At 46.0% G+C, this 18,804-nt stretch overlaps 1 protein-coding gene across 1 annotated transcript; it reads right to left on the bottom strand.

Moving 5' to 3' along the window:
* Positions 1-3,893: 3,893 nt before the first annotated feature.
* LOC134346668 (zinc-binding protein A33-like) lies at positions 3,894-16,906 on the bottom strand. Its single transcript, XM_063048163.1, has 6 exons — positions 15,659-16,906; positions 14,334-14,429; positions 13,376-13,609; positions 8,393-8,415; positions 7,214-7,332; positions 3,894-6,284 (listed from the first exon to the last, which is right to left on the bottom strand). Exons 1-6 carry the CDS (start codon positions 16,058-16,060, stop codon positions 5,758-5,760), a joined length of 1,401 nt encoding a protein of 466 aa, XP_062904233.1. The 5' UTR covers positions 16,061-16,906; the 3' UTR covers positions 3,894-5,757.
* Between the last annotated feature and the right edge of the window lie 1,898 nt (positions 16,907-18,804).

Below are 18,804 nucleotides of genomic sequence, written 5' to 3'. Positions count from 1 at the left end.
AGGTCTCAGGGAAACCCTGCGTAAAAATTATTATATCTAGAGCTCACGGTACATGATCAGTAAGTTGTGGAGACAATAATCAATAAAAAACTGTTGTATGGAAATAATCTGTATAGAAGATATGCAAAACGAAGTTTAATGTAACAATAATAAATCAATTGCCAATATACATTAGAGACACAACAGCAACCTGGTCTCAGAATTTCAGCTAAAATTTACTCACCTCTTCAAAAGGGCTTGAATATCCTGAGGGGAAAGAGAATTGAGTAAAACTGTAGCCGAAAATTTCTGGAAGGAATCACAGTGAGGGCTGGCGTATGAAGGCTAAACTCTCAACCAGAGGCAAGACTCAGAAACATTTGATTGCTTTCCATGTTCCATCCCTTCCTGAGTTAGCGTTCGAGGACTGAATTTAAATACTATTCCACGGCCAGACCCTTCACTCTGAGGTTACTTCTCAAAATCTTCCAAAATTCTCTTCTCCTCAAGAACTGAACTGTTTGAACAGCTACTTCCCTTCAACCATTCAATTCCTGAAGCAATCAGCAAAACCCTAATCAGTTTAGCATCACCGTCACCACTTTGATCTCTTGAACTAAAATGGACTTTGTTGTAATTATATTCTTCCTTATAAAAGTAGTGAATATTTTTATTTTTAAATTGTGTTTATGGAGGAGCCACTTTCTAGGATCAGAAACAGCTGCAACTCCTGCCGAAGGGTCTCAGCCTGAAAAGGCGACTGTACTTTTCTTCCATAAATGTTGCCTGGCCTGCTGATTTCCTCCCGAATTTTGTGTGTGTTGCTTGGATTTCCTGCATTTGCAGATTTTCTTTTGTTTGTCAGAAAAAGCTGCAGAGGATTGCTGACTTGGGCAATTCTATCACGGGCACTATCCTCCCCAGCACTGAGGACGTCTTCAAAAGGCAACGCATCAAAAAGATGGCCTCCTTTAGTAAGGAACCTCTTAGCCTGGACATGCTATGTGGCACAGGTAGCAATGCAGAGATTACTGCCCTGGAGGTCCTGCTTTGTCAGCTTTCTACCTAACTGTCTATATTCTCTCTTCAGGACCTCCCCTCATTTCCTACCTTTCTGGCTTGTACCAATAAGCACCATGACTTCCGGCTGTCACTCTCCCTCTTCAGAATTCTGTGGAATCAATCCGAGACGTCACTGACCTGAGCACACCGGAGGCAACATTCCATCTGGGTGTCTCTTTTATGTCCACAGAATCTGCTTTCTGGCCCTTGATCTCGCATGATAGTCCTTTCATTCCGGCGATCATCCTTGTGAATCTCCTCTGGACCCTCTCCAATGCCAGCACACCTTTTCTAAGATGAGGGGCCCAAAACTGTCCACAATACTCAAGGTGAGGCCTCACCAGTGTCTTATAAACCCAGAGGTTGTTGAGTCGGTGGAATTCTCTGCCCATGGAAGCAGCAGGGGCTACATCATTAAATACATATTTAAGACAGCCAGACTAATGTTTGCGTAGCGAGAAAATTCAGCTGATCAGCTACGACTCTGTTGATCAAGGAAACAACTTTATTCACCAGATACATTTACATGTATTAGGGATTTGCTGTGGCGTGTTGGTCAGGATGTGACATGCAACAGAAAAACAGCAACATTCTGCAATAATATAGAATTATGTAAACAGTAAAGTTAGAAGTTAAATACGTATAAGAAATAAAATGTGCGTTAATACATAAATAGCAGTTGGTATTTACAATATAAGCAGGATGATAAAAAGTGCTTGAAAGTTTTTACAGTGCAGTGACGGGGGTAATACACAGAGGAGGCGTGGTGGCTCACTTAGAATGGTTGATCAGATTAACTGTAGTGGGGGAGGAACTTTTTGACATGGTGTGAACGGTGTTTGCATGGTGGGCGGCGTCTACAATGATTTTTTTTTCCTGCCTGCTTTTTTATTCTCAACACATGCAAATACGGGAATACAGGACTGAGAGGCCAAATGGTCTACACTTGTGCTTAATCCACAAAAATAGTAAGTTTGGCTTGCACCCTCCATGTAAAGACACCCTCCGGTCTCTGGGTAATGCCATTTCTCTTGAATTCCTCGGCTGATTTATTATTTTGAGCCTGCGGTGACAGGCTTTGTGTAGTCATGGAAGGCCACGGGTAGAAACGTCGTCTCTTTGCTCTTTTCCATAGATGCTGTCTGGCCCGCTGAGTTCCTCCAGCATTTTGTGTGTGTGCTGCCGAGGGCTTGGTTGGTCATATTCCATACAGTCACCAGGTGGCAGTATTGTACCTACTGTTGATTCTGAGAAGGCTGCACACGTGGAATTGATATTGTCACATGTACCGAGACACAGAAAAGGTTGCCATGTATATTGTTCAGACACATCAAATATTACACCGTGTATAGAGGTAGAACAATAACAGAATACAGATTAAAGTTATAGAGTTAACATTTACGGAGAAACTGCAGTGCGGTTAAATGATAAGGTGCAAGGTACTAACGAGGTACAGTAGATTGTGACTTATAGACTTAGCACCTGGAAACTTCTGATTCATTAACCTGAACTGTGAGTGGGTACCAAGTACTGAACTCCATGTTGTAGGAAATTCCGACATTGACCCCGGTGTCCTGGCTGACAGTTACTCACTACCACTGTCAGACCTGGTCATACCCACACTGTGTTCTGTAGGGTCTGTCTGCCCAGACGCTGCCCGTCTTCTGCACGGCAAATCCCAGTCCTATTTCCCAGGGGCAGCAATGACTGATATCAGAGGACATTTGATTATGGTGAGCGGATCGCAGATGTCTGTTTCTCAGCGGGTGCCTGGAATATCAGAGGACAATCGATTATGTCCTGATTGAATATCAGGGGACCTTTGATTATGGGAATTGGGGAGTATCTCCTGTTACATAACTCAAGGAGATAGAAACCATAGAAACTACAGCACAGAAACAGGCCTTTTGGCCCTTCTTGGCTGTGCCGAACCATTTTCTGCCTAGTCCCACTGACCTGCACACGGACCATATCGCTCCATTCACCTCCCATCCATGTATCTGTCCAATTTATTCTTAAATGTTAAAAAAGAACCCGCATTTACCACCTCGTCTGGCAGCTCATTCCATACTCCCACCACTCTCTGTGTGAAGAAGCCCCCACTAATGTTCCGGTTAAACTTCCCCCCCGCCCCCCACCCTTAACCCATGTCCTCTGGTTTTTTTCTCCCCTTGCCTCAGTGGAAAAAGCCTGCTTGCATTCACTCTATCTATACCCATCATAATTTTATATACCTCTATCAAATCTCCCCTCATTCTTCTACGCTCCAGGGAATAAAGTCCTAACCTATTCAACCTTTCTCTGTAACTGAGTTTCTCAAGTCCTGGCAACATCCTTGTAAACCTTCTCTGCACTCTTTCAACCTTATTTATATCCTTCCTGTAATTTGGTGACCAAAACTGAACACAATATTCCAGATTCGGCCTAACCAATGCCTTATACAACTTCATCATAACATTCCAGCTCTTATACTCAATACTTTGATTAATAAAGGCCAATGTACCAGAAGCTCTCTTTACGACCCTATCTACTTGTGACGCCACTTTTAGGGAATTTTTTATCTGTATTCCCAGATCCCTCTGTTCTACTGCACTCCTCAGTGCCTTACCATTAACCCTGTATGTTCTACCTTGGTTTGTCCTTCCAACATGCAATACCTCACACTTGTCTGTATTAAACTCCATCTGCCATTTTTCCAGCTGGTCCAAGTCCCTCTGCAGGCTCTGAAAACCTTCCTCACTGTCTACTACACCTCCAATCTTTGTATCATCAGCAAATTTGTACACAGTGAATACTCCGCATCCTCAGCTCTAACACACAACATTGGGAAAGATACCTGTACTGTGGAGGGGTAAGTCAGCCTGTTGAGGGCATTAGAAACACAGACTGCAAAACAGTTATTGGTGAAAGTTTGGGTACAACAGTGCAGGGCTGGGGTGAATAATTCAACTGAGAATGAGGAAATGATCCAATAGAAGTGATAATGGAAAGGTATCCCGGGGAAATAGACAGCAAGTCAGAACACTGAAGTGGAGAGGGTCAGCAACTTCAAATTCCTCGAGTAATATATGAGGTGACTGATCCTAGGCTCAGCACATGAATGCAATCACAAGGAAGGTGAGTCAGTGACTTTACTTTATTAGGAGGGTCAGACTGTCGCCAAACATTTTAACAAACATCTACAAATATCCTGTTGACAGTATCCTGTGGTTGCATTATGGTCTGACACAGCTATTCAAACATTCAGGAATGTAAGAAGCTGCAGAGTAGTGGACTCTGCCCAATGCATCACTAACACTCCCCTCCCCGACACTGGTAGTATTTACGTGAGGTACTGCCTCAAGTAGGCAACGTCTATCATCAAACCCCAATCAACTGACCTGACACACCTTGGCTTCTCTGGGCTTTAAAGAGCACTCTTTAATTGGATCAATCTGTCTGCCTTTCACAGAAACCACGCAGAGATGTCCTTGCCCAAACCTGGGCTGCAATCTCCAAAAAGCTGAGAGGCAACAGTTCCCTGTCCTCCCTGCAGAGCTGAACCCGAACCTCCGCCTCCCATTTTGTTCCCATTCCGTTCACAGTTTCCCCAACGTAACCAGCTCAGACACACTGTCAGTTCACTCTGCAGCTTTCTCCCCGGGAGGGGGAGAAGATGGCGGCGCGACAACGGCCACTTCGGTGGTGATGTCTGTTATCTGTCAAGTAGGGGACCGTGCACAATTCTGATTTGATGGAGACAGACGTGAGAGCATAGCGGAACACCTGGAAAACTTCCAAAATGCCTGCTTGACTGCCACTGCTACTGTGTGGTAACCAGAATCTCTGGAGCTGAAGGCCCTGAGATCCTCAGCTTTGCGTGTTTCAGCGGCCGGGGAGAGGTCGAAGGTGCTCGGCAGAGGACGGCGCTCGGGAGGCTGTATCGGAGAGGCTGGTCAGAGGCTCAGAGTTTTCAGACGGATGGACTCAGGGTCGGCTGTGGTCGGCTGCTTCCAAGGTATCGGCAAGTTGACGGTGCCTGGAGGTTTATGGCAGGGAGTTTCTCCCTTTTGCCGCCTGCTATCGGGGAGTCGGGAGTCCATCGACTCGGGACTTTGAGACTTTTTTTTACCGTGCCTATGGTCTGTTCTTTATCAAATTATGGTATTGTTTTGCACTGCTGTAACTATATGTTATAATTATGTGGTTCTGTCAGTGTTAGTCTTTGGTCTGTCCTGTTTTCTGTGATATCACTCCAGAGAAACATTGTATTATTTCTTAATGCATGTATGCATTTCTAAATGACAATAAAAGAGGACTGAGTATTCTTATAATCCAAAAAGAATCTAAAAAATGTTTATTACATAGAGAATATCTGCACATTTTTACACTGATTATTAGATGCAGATATCACAATTCTAGAGAACAGTCCACTTCATTTTGTTCCAACAGCACGTGCGCCTGGACTGCAGGCAGTAGGAGAGAGTGAGAGAGAGCTGGGAAGGAGACACCGAGTCTAATTTATAGATTAGACGTCAATATAAACAGCCTCACCTGTCAGTAGCAATGGCAGAGAATCAGTTCTCACATGCTGGTCTGTACCTGAAACATTAACTATGTTTCCCCCACTGCTGAGTGCTCTGGCTTTTTCTGGTTGTATTTCAGAGAATCGGTGCAGTGAGATCTGCTCAGTGGGTCCAGAGAAGTCTGAGACCTCGGAGAACGTGTCCCACTGTGTTAAGTGGTGAGCAGTGTGAGTGGTTCAGAGTTGGCATCTGTTTCGTAATCGCATGGATTTAAGATGAGATGAAGTTTCTCAGTGAAACTGTCTGTGTAAGTGTGGATGTGACACATGTTGTCAGCATTGTAAAATGACACTTGGCCCCGCTCGTAATCCAGGTAAACCCCCAGTTTTCGGAGTTTCATTTCCAGATGGGAGATGACATCTGGTATCTTCACTGAATTGGAAAATACATAAATGACCCAGTATCCCTCTGCTGGTGTGCAGGTGTGCCCTCTATCCCTGTTTACAGACTCTCTGCAGACACCCACAACCCACTCAGTCTTATATCCAACATACACCTCGCAGTAGTGCTTCCCACATGTAAAACCCTGTGAACTCAAAACATTTAATTTTAATACAAATCTTTTCGGGTGATCCTGACAATTTTGTTTGACGGTCACAAACTTCACACTCATCAGATCCTGAGAGAGGACGAGATTATTCTGAGCTGTATCTGGGTCCAGCGTCAGCCGCTCTGGCACTGAAAGACAACAGTTACGATAAGAAAAGCAGGTGGAACTGACAGGGTCTGAGCTGACAGTGATGACCATCGTCTCCTCCCTCAGCCCAGGAAGTGTGGAGCCCCTGGCGGAGATTTCAATCCCCACTGCTCCATATATTTAACACCGTACAACGTCAGAGCGATTTATTTGTTACAGGGCAGTTCAATCCCCTTCCTCTGCCCAGCTGACTGTATTCTATGATGTTTTATGTGGTTGCAGTTCTCTTTTTAAAAGCTAAACGGGACAAGCCATGACAGCTCCATTCCCAGTGACACAGCAGCCCGTGAGGGGCCAGGGCCGAGTGGACATTTATTATTTAAACTGCAGATGCTGGAGATGTGAACCCAAAACAGAAATATATCAGTACAGGCAGCATTTCCCATGGTAGAGCGATCAAAAACAAGAGGGTGGAGGTTTAAGGGGAGAGGAAGGAGATTTAAAGGTGATCTGTGGAGTAAGTGCTTTACACAGAGAGTGCTTGCTATCTGGAACATTCTCCCAGAGGAAGTGGTGGGATCAGATACAATTGCCAGGTTTAAGAGACATTTAGACAGACATGTGAATAGGCCAGGCACAGAGGGATATGAGCTGAATGTGGGACGTGGGGATAGTGTACAGTAGATGGCCAGAGTGAGCTGAAGGGCCAGCTGTACAGAAGGACTCTATGACAACAAGGGGCAGGAGGTGGGGGCTGTTGTGGAGATTCCAGAAGCATTCCAGAGCATTGTTTTGTCAGGTTGTGTGTGTTTGAAGCAGAAATGTTGCACACTCTGAACAAATGCCTGATGAGGGATGGTAACTGATAAATGCAGAGTGTGGATCTGGAGCCTTGGAGTATCAGGTATTACAGGGGAGAAGGCGGCGGGGCAGTGGGGAGAAGGGTAATTACAGAGAAAGAGAAAGGTACCTGGTGAAACCACGGCTCTCATTTCCTTCCACACTTTGAGATACCTCAACCTTCCTTCAGCCACATCCTCAGGAAGATCGACAGACACCACTCCAGGACTGGAAACCGGCAACTCACACCTACAAAGTCAGGGACAGGAATTAGTGACACACATTACCAAAGACTCTGTCTGCACTTCTCACTGCCTCAGTAAAGCACCCAACATCGTCAAAAACCCCACCCACCCTGTACACTCTCTCTTCTCCCCACCCCTCCCATCAGAGAGAAGGTACAAAATCATCAAAGCTCACCACCAGGCTCAGGGAGAGTTTCTATCCTGCTGTTGTAAGACTATTGAACAGTCGCTTGTATGATATAATGGACTGAAGACCTCTCCGTCCATCTACCACGTCGTGGCCTTGCAGCTTATTTTCTGTCTGCACTGCACTCTCTCTGTAACTGTAACACTTCATTCTGCATTCTGTTGTTGTTTTCCATTGTAATACAGTACTCTGCAAATGTTTCAGGCACATTTTTATAGCTGGAATGCCTCAGACATTTACACAGTACTGTAGTAATTTTATGTATTGCATTGTACTGCTGCCGCTAAAGAAAAAACACATTTCATGATCTAAGTGAGTGGTGACAAACATGAATCTTATATGGGCTTCTATTGTGGACTGCGACGGGAAGAGGGCAGGGAGAGGAGGATCCTGGTTGGGAACAGGGGAAGGGAGAGGGGAGGGAGCGGGAAGCACCAGAGAGACATTCTGTAATGATCAGTCAGCCACTTGTTTGGAATCAAATGACCTTGCCTGGTGTCTCAGGGCTGGGTGTGTCTGCACCCGTGCCAATTCTCACCCTGGCACTCTTTCTCTGCCCCCTGTCCCACACCCTTCCCACAGTGCTCCACCCTCTCCATTCCCAACATCCTTTGCTCCCACCAGATTTGCAAACTCGCTCTCCACTCCAGTTTTACAAATACAGCAGTATGTAAAAGTCACAGGCACATATGTATGTATAGCTAGGCTGCTTAAGACTTTTGCACAGTACTGTATCTCAATACTCTGTTGTAAGGAAATAATCTGTATGGAAGACATGTAAAACAAAGCTTAATGTAACAATATTAAATCAATTGCCAATATACATTAGATGCACAACAGTAACCTGGTCTCAGAATTTCAGCTAAAATTTACTCACCTCTTCAAAAGGGCTTGAATATCCTGAGGGGAAAGAGAGAGAATAGAATTGAGAGACACAGTCACTGAAAATCTCTGGAAGGATTCATGGTCAGGGCTGGAGTACAAAGGCTAAACATTCAACCAGAGTAAAGGGTCAGAAACATTTGATTGTTTTCCACGTTCCATCTTTTCCTGAATTAGCTTTTGCGGACTGATTTTAAATACTGTTCCATAGCCAGACCCTTCACTCTGAGGTTACTTCTCTAAATTTTCCAAACCTCTCTTCTCTTCTCCTCAAGAACTGAACTGTTTGAACAGCTACTTCCCTTCAACCATTCAGTTCCTGAAACAATCAGCAAAACCCAAATCAGTTTAGCATCACCGTCGCCACTTTGATCTCTTGCACTAAAATGGACTTCGCTTTAATTATATTCTTCCGAATAAAAGTTGTGTATAATTTACATTTAAATTATGTTGTGAGGAGGGGCCACTTTCTAGGATCAGAAAAAAGCTGCAGAAGGTTGCAGACCCAGGCAGCTCTATCACGTGTACTCATCTCCCCAGCACTGAGGACATCTTCAAAGACAATGTATCAAGCAGACAGCATCCATTTTTAAGGAACGTCTCACCCAGGGCATGCTAAGTGGTGCAGGCAGCGGTTCAGAGATTACTACCCTGGAGCTTTTCAGCTTTCTGCCGAACTCTTTATATTCTCTGTATTCTCTCTTCAGGACCTCCTCTCTTTTCCTACCTGTGCACCAATAAACACCACGACCTCCAGCTGTCACCCTCCCCCTTTAGGATATTGTGGAACCGATTTGACACATCCCTCATCTGAGCACCTGGGAGGCAACATACCATCTGGGAGTCTCTCTCATGTCCACAGATTCTGTTTTCTGCTCCTCTAATCATTGAATCCCCTACTTCATTCCTCTTCTCCCCACTTCCCTTCTGAGCCACAGAGACAGACTCAGTGCTAGAGACTTGGTCACTGCAGCTACCCACTCATGGTCACTCTCCCCACAAACAGTATCCAAAGCAGTTATACTTGTTATCGAGGGGAACAGCCACAGGGGTACTCAGCACTATCTGCCTATTGGCTTTATTTCTCTTGACAGTTACCCAGGTACCTGCCTGCTGCCACACAGAGGTGAGTACCTCCCTACAGATCCTATCCATCACCTCTTCATTTTCCCATTTGAGCCAAAGGTCATCGAACTGCAGCTCCAGTCGCTTAACACCCTCTCTAAGGAGGTACAGATCAGTGCACTTCATGCAGGTGTCATTATCAGGGAGGCTGAAGGTCTCACAAATTTCACACAAGGAACATACAGATACCTTCAGATCCATTTTCAGCATACTAGCTGTGTACTAACAGGAAAAACGTACTGGAGATATTCGTACTTACCTAGAACCTCAATCAGTGCTTGCCCAAGCCCATTCTCGCCCAAGCCTGTGAGCCAGCTCAGGACCACTCTAGCAATGACCCACTCACACATCAGCTGCTCCACTCACACCTCTTTGCTTTCTGTTGGCTCCGTCTCATTGTTGCCCACCAAAAAGAACCTGAAAGTTTCCAAGCTATTTTCAAAACTTGCATTGCATCACCATCAGATGATCTCTCATGCTGATTTCAGATCACTGACTCTGACAACGTGCTTACCCTGACCTGCTACTACAGCCATGTATCCTTCCTGGGAACATGTCTTGGCTACCCGCTGTACCAGACAGTTTTCAGATTTCTTTTCAAGCTTCTCGATTTGGACCCTCTGAGGACCCCAGGTACTCATAGTCAATTGACTGTTTCTCCCACTGCATCCTACGCACACCACTTTCCGCCATGAGGAGGTACCCGGTGTTCCTACCCCAGTCACTTCCCCAAATCTGGGATTCTTTCTCCAACCCCTGTAATGGACCTGTCCACTACTTTATCTTCCGCCAGATCCACACTTTCAATCACCGGTTCTTCAGCTTTCTCATGTCCTGGAAGGATCGGAAGATCGCCCGTCTACAGACCACAGAACCTGTGCACTCCAACACCGTCAGGCCTGGAGGTCTCCAGACCGTGATCCCAGCTGCTGACCTCAATGGCTCTAACGAACCAGAGCAGATCCAAAACCTGTACTCCACCGCCATCAATGGCAGTTCCAATGACCTCAGACACCTCCCAAATGCCGATTGCACAGCCTCCATCTCCAACTCCAGTGATGACCTCCAGGCCGGGTGTTCACACGCTGCCGCTGGAACCCCTGTCTCCCCTTCTCCCACTGCTTCTCTGCAATCCCGTCTCTCTCAGGTCCCACTACCAGCTCTTGGGTCCTCAGAGGCTGCACCTTCCTCTCAGCCCACCATCCCTGAACACCCCAAATCTCTCTTCTCCTCAGACACTACCAAACCCTTTCCCCCCTCCGATCCCAGCTCTCATCCATACCGGGTCTTCACTATTCCTTCTGATCTTTCCCTCTCTGAAGCAGAACGTTTTGTCCTCAGTAAGGGCCTCGCCTTTGTCCCCCTGCACCCACACCTCAGTGAGTTTCTTCCACACCTCCGTCTCCATTGGCAAGGGCTCCCCATCCCACACCAATGACCCCTTCTCCTGTCTTCAACCCTCCTCCTCTTCCTGGACACCCCACCCTGGTCTTCTGCCTGCTCCGGACCTTTTCATTTCCAACTGCCAACAGGAGAGTGAGGAGACTTGAACACTTCTCTCTCCTATTCTAACCTCACTCCTTACAAAACGCTCAGCTCTCCACTCCCTCCGCACCAATCCTAACCTCACCCTCAAACCCGCAGATAAGAGGGGTGCTGTAATAGTCAGATGGACTGACCTCTACCTTGCCGAGGCCCAGCAACAACTTTCAGACACCTCCTCTTACTTACCCCTCAATCAGGATCCCACTAAGGCAGTGGTCCCCAACCACCGGTACCGGGCCACAAAACGTGTGCTACCGGGCCACGAGAAAACAATATGATTTGGCGATATGAAACGATATGAGTCAGCTGCACCTTTCTTCATTCCCTGTCACGCCCACTGTTGGAACTTGAACGCAAGCGAGGTCATGACCCACCCGTCATCCATGTCAGTGCAGGAAGAAGATCAACTCCTTAAGCTTGCAAATGACGGTGGGCTGAAAAGTATGTTTGACATAACATCTCTGCCGGCATTCTGGATCAAAGTTAAGGCTGAATATCCTGAGATAGCCACGAAAGCACTGAAAATGTTGCTTCCATTTCCAACATCATATCTCCGTGAAGCAGGCTTTTCTGCAATGAATGCAACGAAAACTAAATTGCAGAATAGACTGGACACAAGGAATCCTCTTCGAGTACCGCTGTCTCCCATCACCCTTCAATGGGACCGTCTTGTTGCAGGGAAACAAACCCAGGGCTCCCACTGATTCAGCGATATTGGTGTGTTACAATGAATTTACATGTTCATACGGGGAAAATATGCACTGTGTGTTTAATATTAAATTTGTTAGATAAACCCTTTTAGAAACGAATTTGAGTGCATTAGCCACTTATAAGTGACTTAGTTGACTTATCACCTATATTCCAGTCGTGATTAACACCAACCCCCCCATCGGTCAGCCAGTCTGCACGAATATTGTCAATATCAAACCGGTCCACGGTGCAAAAAAAATTGGGGACCCCTGCTCTAAGGAACACCAGACCATTATCCCCATCACTGACCTTATTAACTCTGGGGATCTCCCATTCACTGCTACCAATCTCATATTCCCACACACCGTACCTCCTATTTCCACCTCCAGCCCGACTGAATTCATATCTCCATACCTCAGTTGTCTTAACCCTCCCCCCGACACCCCAAGTTCAGTCCCTTCCTACCTACATCTGTGACACTTCACATGCTCTGGACCTTCTCAAAGATTTCAAGTTCGCTGGCCCCCATCATCTTATTTTCACCATGGACCTACACACCTCCATCCCCCACCAGGAAGGCCTCAAAGCTCTCCATTTCTTTGTGGACACCAGATCTAACCAGTTCCCCTTCACCACCACTCTCCTCAGTCTCTCCTCACTCTTAATCATTTCTCCTTTTGCTCCTCCCACTTCCTTCAAACAAAAGGTGTCCCCATGGGCACTTGCATGGGTTCCAGCAGAAAGTTTGAAGCTAATAACTCATGTTCTTCTACCTTAGGCCACGAACTTATCAGACACCCCTGATGAGTTATTAACTTCAAACTTTCTGCATAATCACTGAAAGGGTTGAACTGCATGTGCATGTAACGACAACTGAATAACTCATCTTCTTCTACCTTAGGCCACGAACTTATCAATCACCCCTCATAGACATACAGTGTGGAACAGGATGTTCCAGCCCGATGAGCCATCCCACCCGGCAACCCAACAATTTCAACCCAGCCTAAGCACAGCACGATTTACAATGAACGACCAGCCTATGAACTGGTATGTCTTCGGATTCTCAGAGGAAACCCACATGCTCATGGGATGACAAACTTTCTTACAGAGGACCCTGGCATTCAACTCTGAACTCTGACACCCTGAGGTGTAATCGCATCACTCTCACCTCTACGTTACCATGCCACTGCCCACCCCCCAATTCCCTTCCCCCACCCCGCCATGGTATTTGTTTGGCCGAAATCAATCCTCACCCCCATGGTGTTTATCTGGACTAAATCAATCCTCACCCCCATGGTATTTATTTGGGCTCAATCAATCCTCACTCACATGGTGCTGACGGCGCCATGATGATGATTCAAGCAATTGCTCTGGGATTTCCACACTCAGAGAATGATCTCCATTCCAGCAATCACACAGGGGTCAAACCCACGGCCAGAAAGGCAAGGGCAGGGTGTGAACCCACCGTTGACTAGTCTCTGAATGTTTCTGAGTTTCTATTGAACTGACTGCACTCGGAAAAGCAGCTTTAACCCTATTTTCCAACCAATTTAATTTCACTCCCAAATATTTATCAGATTGTTTAGATCCCCAGATAAGAAAGTGACACATCCTGTACCTTGAGGAGCCCTTGGGGATCTTGAATTTCCAATGTCACTTTTACATCTTGTATCACTCCTTCAAGAGAAGTTATTTTGTCGACTGTTCTCTTTAAGTTGTTTTCCAGTTGTGTTAGGATTTTGTCTGCTTCTCTCTGCAGCTCTGCTAACATCTGCTGTTGCCTCTCACGCAGGAACTGGTGCATCTTCTCAAATTCAGCCCTGATCTCACAGCTCTGTCCATCAACCTGGTCCTGAGTTAGAGTGAGGGTAGCAGAGAGTCACCGGCCAAACATAATTCATCAAACTGAATGATTTATTTTCTAAATAACACATTTGGTGCTGCTTGGAGTGGTCATGTATTCTGCATCTCCAAAGGATACCGGGGGGGGGGGGGGGTGAGCAGTCAGGTGTGTATGTATCAAATCACAGAGAGAGAATCTGCAGATGCTGGAAATCCAAGCAACGCAAACAAAATGCTGGAGGAACTCAGCAGGCCAGGCAACATCAATGGAAAAATGTACAGTTGACATTTCTGGCCGAGACAACTTTGGCTGTCCACCAGCATTTTATGTAAGATGCATATGAATGTTTGGATGGAAGCAGGAACCAAGTGACATGGGACATCTTACAACATATAGAACCCAGTCCCTAACTTAGCATGTCAAATGATAAGGTCAGGTGATGAAAACAGTTTACACCTTCTTTTCATTGTAGGAATATTTTACAGTCAGCTGCTTACAGATTGCTGTGGGACAAGCATTGTACAACTGGAAAGGACCTGTCCCTTTCAGTCTCTTTATTGTCTGATTGAAATACAACGTAGAAAAATCCTTCAAGCCATGATGCTTATCCCTAGCCTGATCACCAGGCAATTTACAATGACCAAATAACCTACCAACTGAAATGTCTGGCGTGTGGGAGAAAACTAGACAGGTAACCCAGGGAACCATCCACGAACACCGAATGATTCCTTACCTTCAGCTGCCGGATCGCAGCCTCCCCTTCCTGCTTACTCCAAACACTCTGAGTCATTTGCTCTTGCAGAAGCTTCAGGGACTCTTCCAACTTTTCCTGGAATTCAGAAGACACAGAAGAAGATCTGAGAAAGGATCCTTCCCAGGTTGCTGGCATTTATTGATCTTGAAGTGGGGGGCAGAGGACTGGGGGGATAATCCCTGAAACTGTAGGGGGAATAGAATCATTCTCTCTTGCCTTCTCACCTCTCATGTTCATCTCCCCTTCTCCCTTCATCTTCCAGTCTCTCACTTATTCCCTTCCTCAATATTGTCCTTACGCTACTTTTCCCCTGCCCTCATTATCCTGCCTTTTCCTCCTTCTCCAACCTCCCGCCCATTCTATCATCCCTAACATATTGTATTTGCCTTCATCTACCACAACCATCTCCATCGTCCACTGCCTCAACTCGACCTCTCCCCTCCACACCTCCCAATTCTACCCGATAAAGTTCAAAGTAAACTTATTATCGAAGTATTTGTACGTGGTCATATGTTACCTGGAGATTGATTTTCTTCCAAGCAAATGCAAGAATATAAAGACAATTTATGAGAAACTATAAAATAACAAATTCTGACAAACAACCAACTTGTAAAGGAGACAAATCATGCAAATAATAAAACAGTAAATAGAAATGTTGAGAACATGAGATGTCGTGCCCTTGAAGGTGGGTCCATTGGATGTGGGATCAGTTCAGTGTTGAGGTGAGTGAAGTTATCCACACTGGTTCAGGAGCCTGATTGAAGGATTATACTGTTTCCTACCTGGTGACACGTGACCTTCTACCTCCTTCCCAATGGCAGCAGGGAGAGACAGCATGGCCTGGATGATGGATAGCCCATCTCCCCTCCCTTGCAATCTCTCACCTGTCAGTCGTTCCCCCATCTACCCTCCTCTACTCAGTTCCCCTTCTCTCCCCATTCCTTCTTCCCTTCTTCCTCTTCTGACCTTCTCTTCCCTTTTCTCCTGCCATATTCTCTTTATTTTCTCCGCTTTCAAACGTCCTTTTCTTCGTTCTGTAACATCACTCTTACCCCTGCCTTCTCCTCATCCACCTCGAGCGTTGTTAGTCCTTCTCCTTCCAACCCTGGTTGCGCCCTGTATCCAAACCGGGCATTCCCTTATCTCCTGCTCTGTCTTTACCGTTTCCCGTCCTTCCCCTCCCCTCTCTCTGCGCTGTCCACCCCTCAAAGTTTCCCTTCTCCGTCTCCCTGTACTTTCAGCACTTACGCACCCGCCCCTCTCCCCGACCGCACGGCGGTGAGTTCAGGCGGGCGATCTCGCACCTTGTGCCCCTGGGCTGCCTCCTTTATCGGGATGACATTGTGCATCTTGTGCTGCGCAGACTGGCCACACACCAGGCAGATCATCTCCTGTTCCTCCTGACAGAACAGTTTCAGCTTCTCGTCGTGCTCCCGGCAGACAAACTCCTCCTTCTGCTCGGGCGCCCCCACCCTCAGCTGCTTGACCTTCTCCGCGATGTTTCTCAGGGTATAAGCGGGCCTGGTGTTCCTCTGGGCGAACACCTGCCGGCACTGAGGGCAGGAGACATTCCCCGAGACCCTCTCCCAAGACTGAGAAATGCACGCTCCGCAAAAATTATGTCCGCACTCCAGAGAGACCGGATCGGTGAACACCTCCAGACAGACGGGACACGTTAAATCCTGGACGAAGTTTGCAGAAGCCATCTTACTCCTCTCTCCCCTACTCGGAACTTTCAGTTTCAAGTCTGAGTGAGAGTTCGACTTCCTGTTTCTGACCGCATGTGACCTCTGAGAGGCTGCTGACGTGGGTTATTTTGCCGCAAGTACCGAGCTGGTCTTGCAGACTCTTCACAAAGATCAGACCGTTACACCGTGTAACAATAACAGAATGCAGAATAAAGTGTAACAGCTACAGAGAAAGTGCAGTACAGGTAAACAATAAAATGTACGGTAATAACGAGGTAGATCGTGAAACAAGGGTCGGTACTCACGTCTTTCTGCAGATGCGCAGGAGAGAGTGTTCTAACATGTGATCAATGAATGGTGTGGAAACAGCCCTGCGGCCGACAGAAGACCGTAATGGTTCGTCAAAACAACCCATCAGCAACAGCCTACTCGCCATCAAGGAAGGTGCAGAAAACTCATATGCAGAAAGGTGCCACGAAAAATACCAATAACATCATGAAGGATTCCACCCACCCTGTTCATGGGCTGTTCGTCCCACTCCCATCAGGGAGGAGGCTACGTAGCATCCATGGCAGGACCGCCAGACTCAAAAACAGTTACTTTCCCCAATCAGTAAGACTAATCAACACCTCCACCCACTAACCCACCCCACCACCACCACCGCCACTACTACTTTATCATTTCACCACTATGACTCTACGACTGTATTTCCTGTCAGTCCCCTATTGTGGTTTTTTTTTAATCCTTACCTTGTTGTTTTTAGCCCTACCTCAGATGCAGAGTAACAATTCCTTTGTTCCCCTTTACATCTGTGTACTGGAAACAACAGTAAACTATCTTGAATCTTATCATACCTGCGAGCCCGTTGATAATCTTATAACTGGCACAGAGGCTGCTGGTACATTACATGCTTTCAGACTTTCGTACATTGTGCTCGATGAGAGCGAAGAGTTCGCGAGACCATGCTGAAATTCAGAAGAATGAGAGAAGATCTTATAGCAGCACATTTTTTTTTCCTTTTTATTCTTTATAGAATCATATTTTAACAAAATAAACCGTAAAAAATCTTTACAAGAATAAACCCTGCAGTGACCTTTCATTTGTTACATTTACTGTCAATGCTTTCTGAACTGATGTCCATGAATGATATGATTTGCATTGAATGATGTGATTTGCATTCACACTCCCCCACAGCCCTGCTGCCGCTCCTGTGGTTCTCCAGGATGGTATACTACTACGATAATTGAGAAGCTTCCTCGCCCCACGCTGCCCCTCGCTCTCCGGTACGAGAAGAACCCTACACCGTGTTCCTGTCCCACCGAACCCTCGGGGTGGCTGCAATAAGCGTCAGTGCGTCCCTCAGCACGTACTCCTGCGGCCTGGAATGTGCCAGTCGACAGCATCCCTCATGGTATCTCAATGTGCTGGCAGATAGATGCAGATAAATGGATGAAAAGGAAGACAAAGGACTGAAAGTTGTTTCCACTGGTTGGTGAGAGTAGAACTAGAAGACATAGCCTCAAGCAGCAAATTCAGGACAGAGATGCTGCCTGGCCTGCTGCGTCCACCAACAACTTTGATGTGTGTGGCTTGAATTTCCAGCATCTGCAGAATTCCTCATGTTTACAGAAGTGAGGATAAGCTGCTTTTCCCAGAAAGTGATGGAATTCTTTGCCTAGGGAAGCAGTGGGGACGACCTGATTAAATAAATATTTAAGACACAGTTAGACTGTTGTTTGCATAGCAAGGGAATTAGGGTGATCTGAAAAAGGCAGGAAGGGGGAGGTGGAGATCTCCCACAAAAGGTCAATGGTCTCATGAACTCTCTTTCTCAAAAGTCATGGAAGTGGCGTCTTTGAAACAATTTTAAGATGGAAGCAAAAGGTTGCTATGATCAGGTCAAACTGCAGAGTTGAGCTGATCAGCTATGATCTTGTTGATCAAGGAACAAATTTATTCACCAGATACATTTCCATGTATTAGGAATTTGCTGTGATGTGTTGACCAGGACTTGACATGTAACAGAAAACCAGCAGCATTCAACAACTATAATCAATTATCTAAACAGTAAAGCTAAAGGTGAAATACGAATATGAAATAAGATGTTTGTAAATACATAAATGCCAGCTTGTATTTACAATGTAAACAGGATGATAAAAAGTGCCTGGGGGCTTCACAGTGCAGTGCAGTGACGGGGGTAATACACAGATGAGGTGTGGAGGCTAATGAGAATGACCGAGCAGGTTAACTGTATAGTGGGAGAAACTTTTAACATGGCATAGTTTTGTTTTAATAGCCCGACGGTACTTTCTGGAAGGGAGTTTGCATGATGGCCAGTGTCTGTAATGATTTACTGGTTAGCTTCTTTATTCTTGACACATTCGTTGAATTGACTTGAATTGAACTGAATTGACTTTATTTCTTACATCCTTCACATACATGAGGAGTAAAAGTCTTTGCATTACATCTCTGTCTAAATGTGCAATGTGCAATCATAGTAATTTATAATAAATAAAACAGTCAATGTAATATCCAGTACACTCAAATCAGCCTGAGTTAATCAGTATGATGGCCTGGTGGAAGAAGCTGTCCCGGAGCCTGTTGGTCCCGGCTTTTATGCTGCGGTACTGTTTCAAAGATGCAAAGATGGCAGCCAGGACTGAGGGGCCAGATAGAACACTGAAGAGTACAGCACAGGAGCGGGCCGTTTTGCCCACGGTGTTGTGCCAAACCAGCTAAAAAGCAAATCAAACACACCCAAA

The sequence above is a fragment of the Mobula hypostoma genome, chromosome 5 (assembly GCF_963921235.1).
Source record: "Mobula hypostoma chromosome 5, sMobHyp1.1, whole genome shotgun sequence".
Lineage (NCBI taxonomy): Eukaryota > Metazoa > Chordata > Chondrichthyes > Myliobatiformes > Myliobatidae > Mobula > Mobula hypostoma.
The sequence above is the reverse complement of the archived record's forward strand: the minus strand, read 5'-3'. Positions and strand labels throughout refer to the sequence as shown.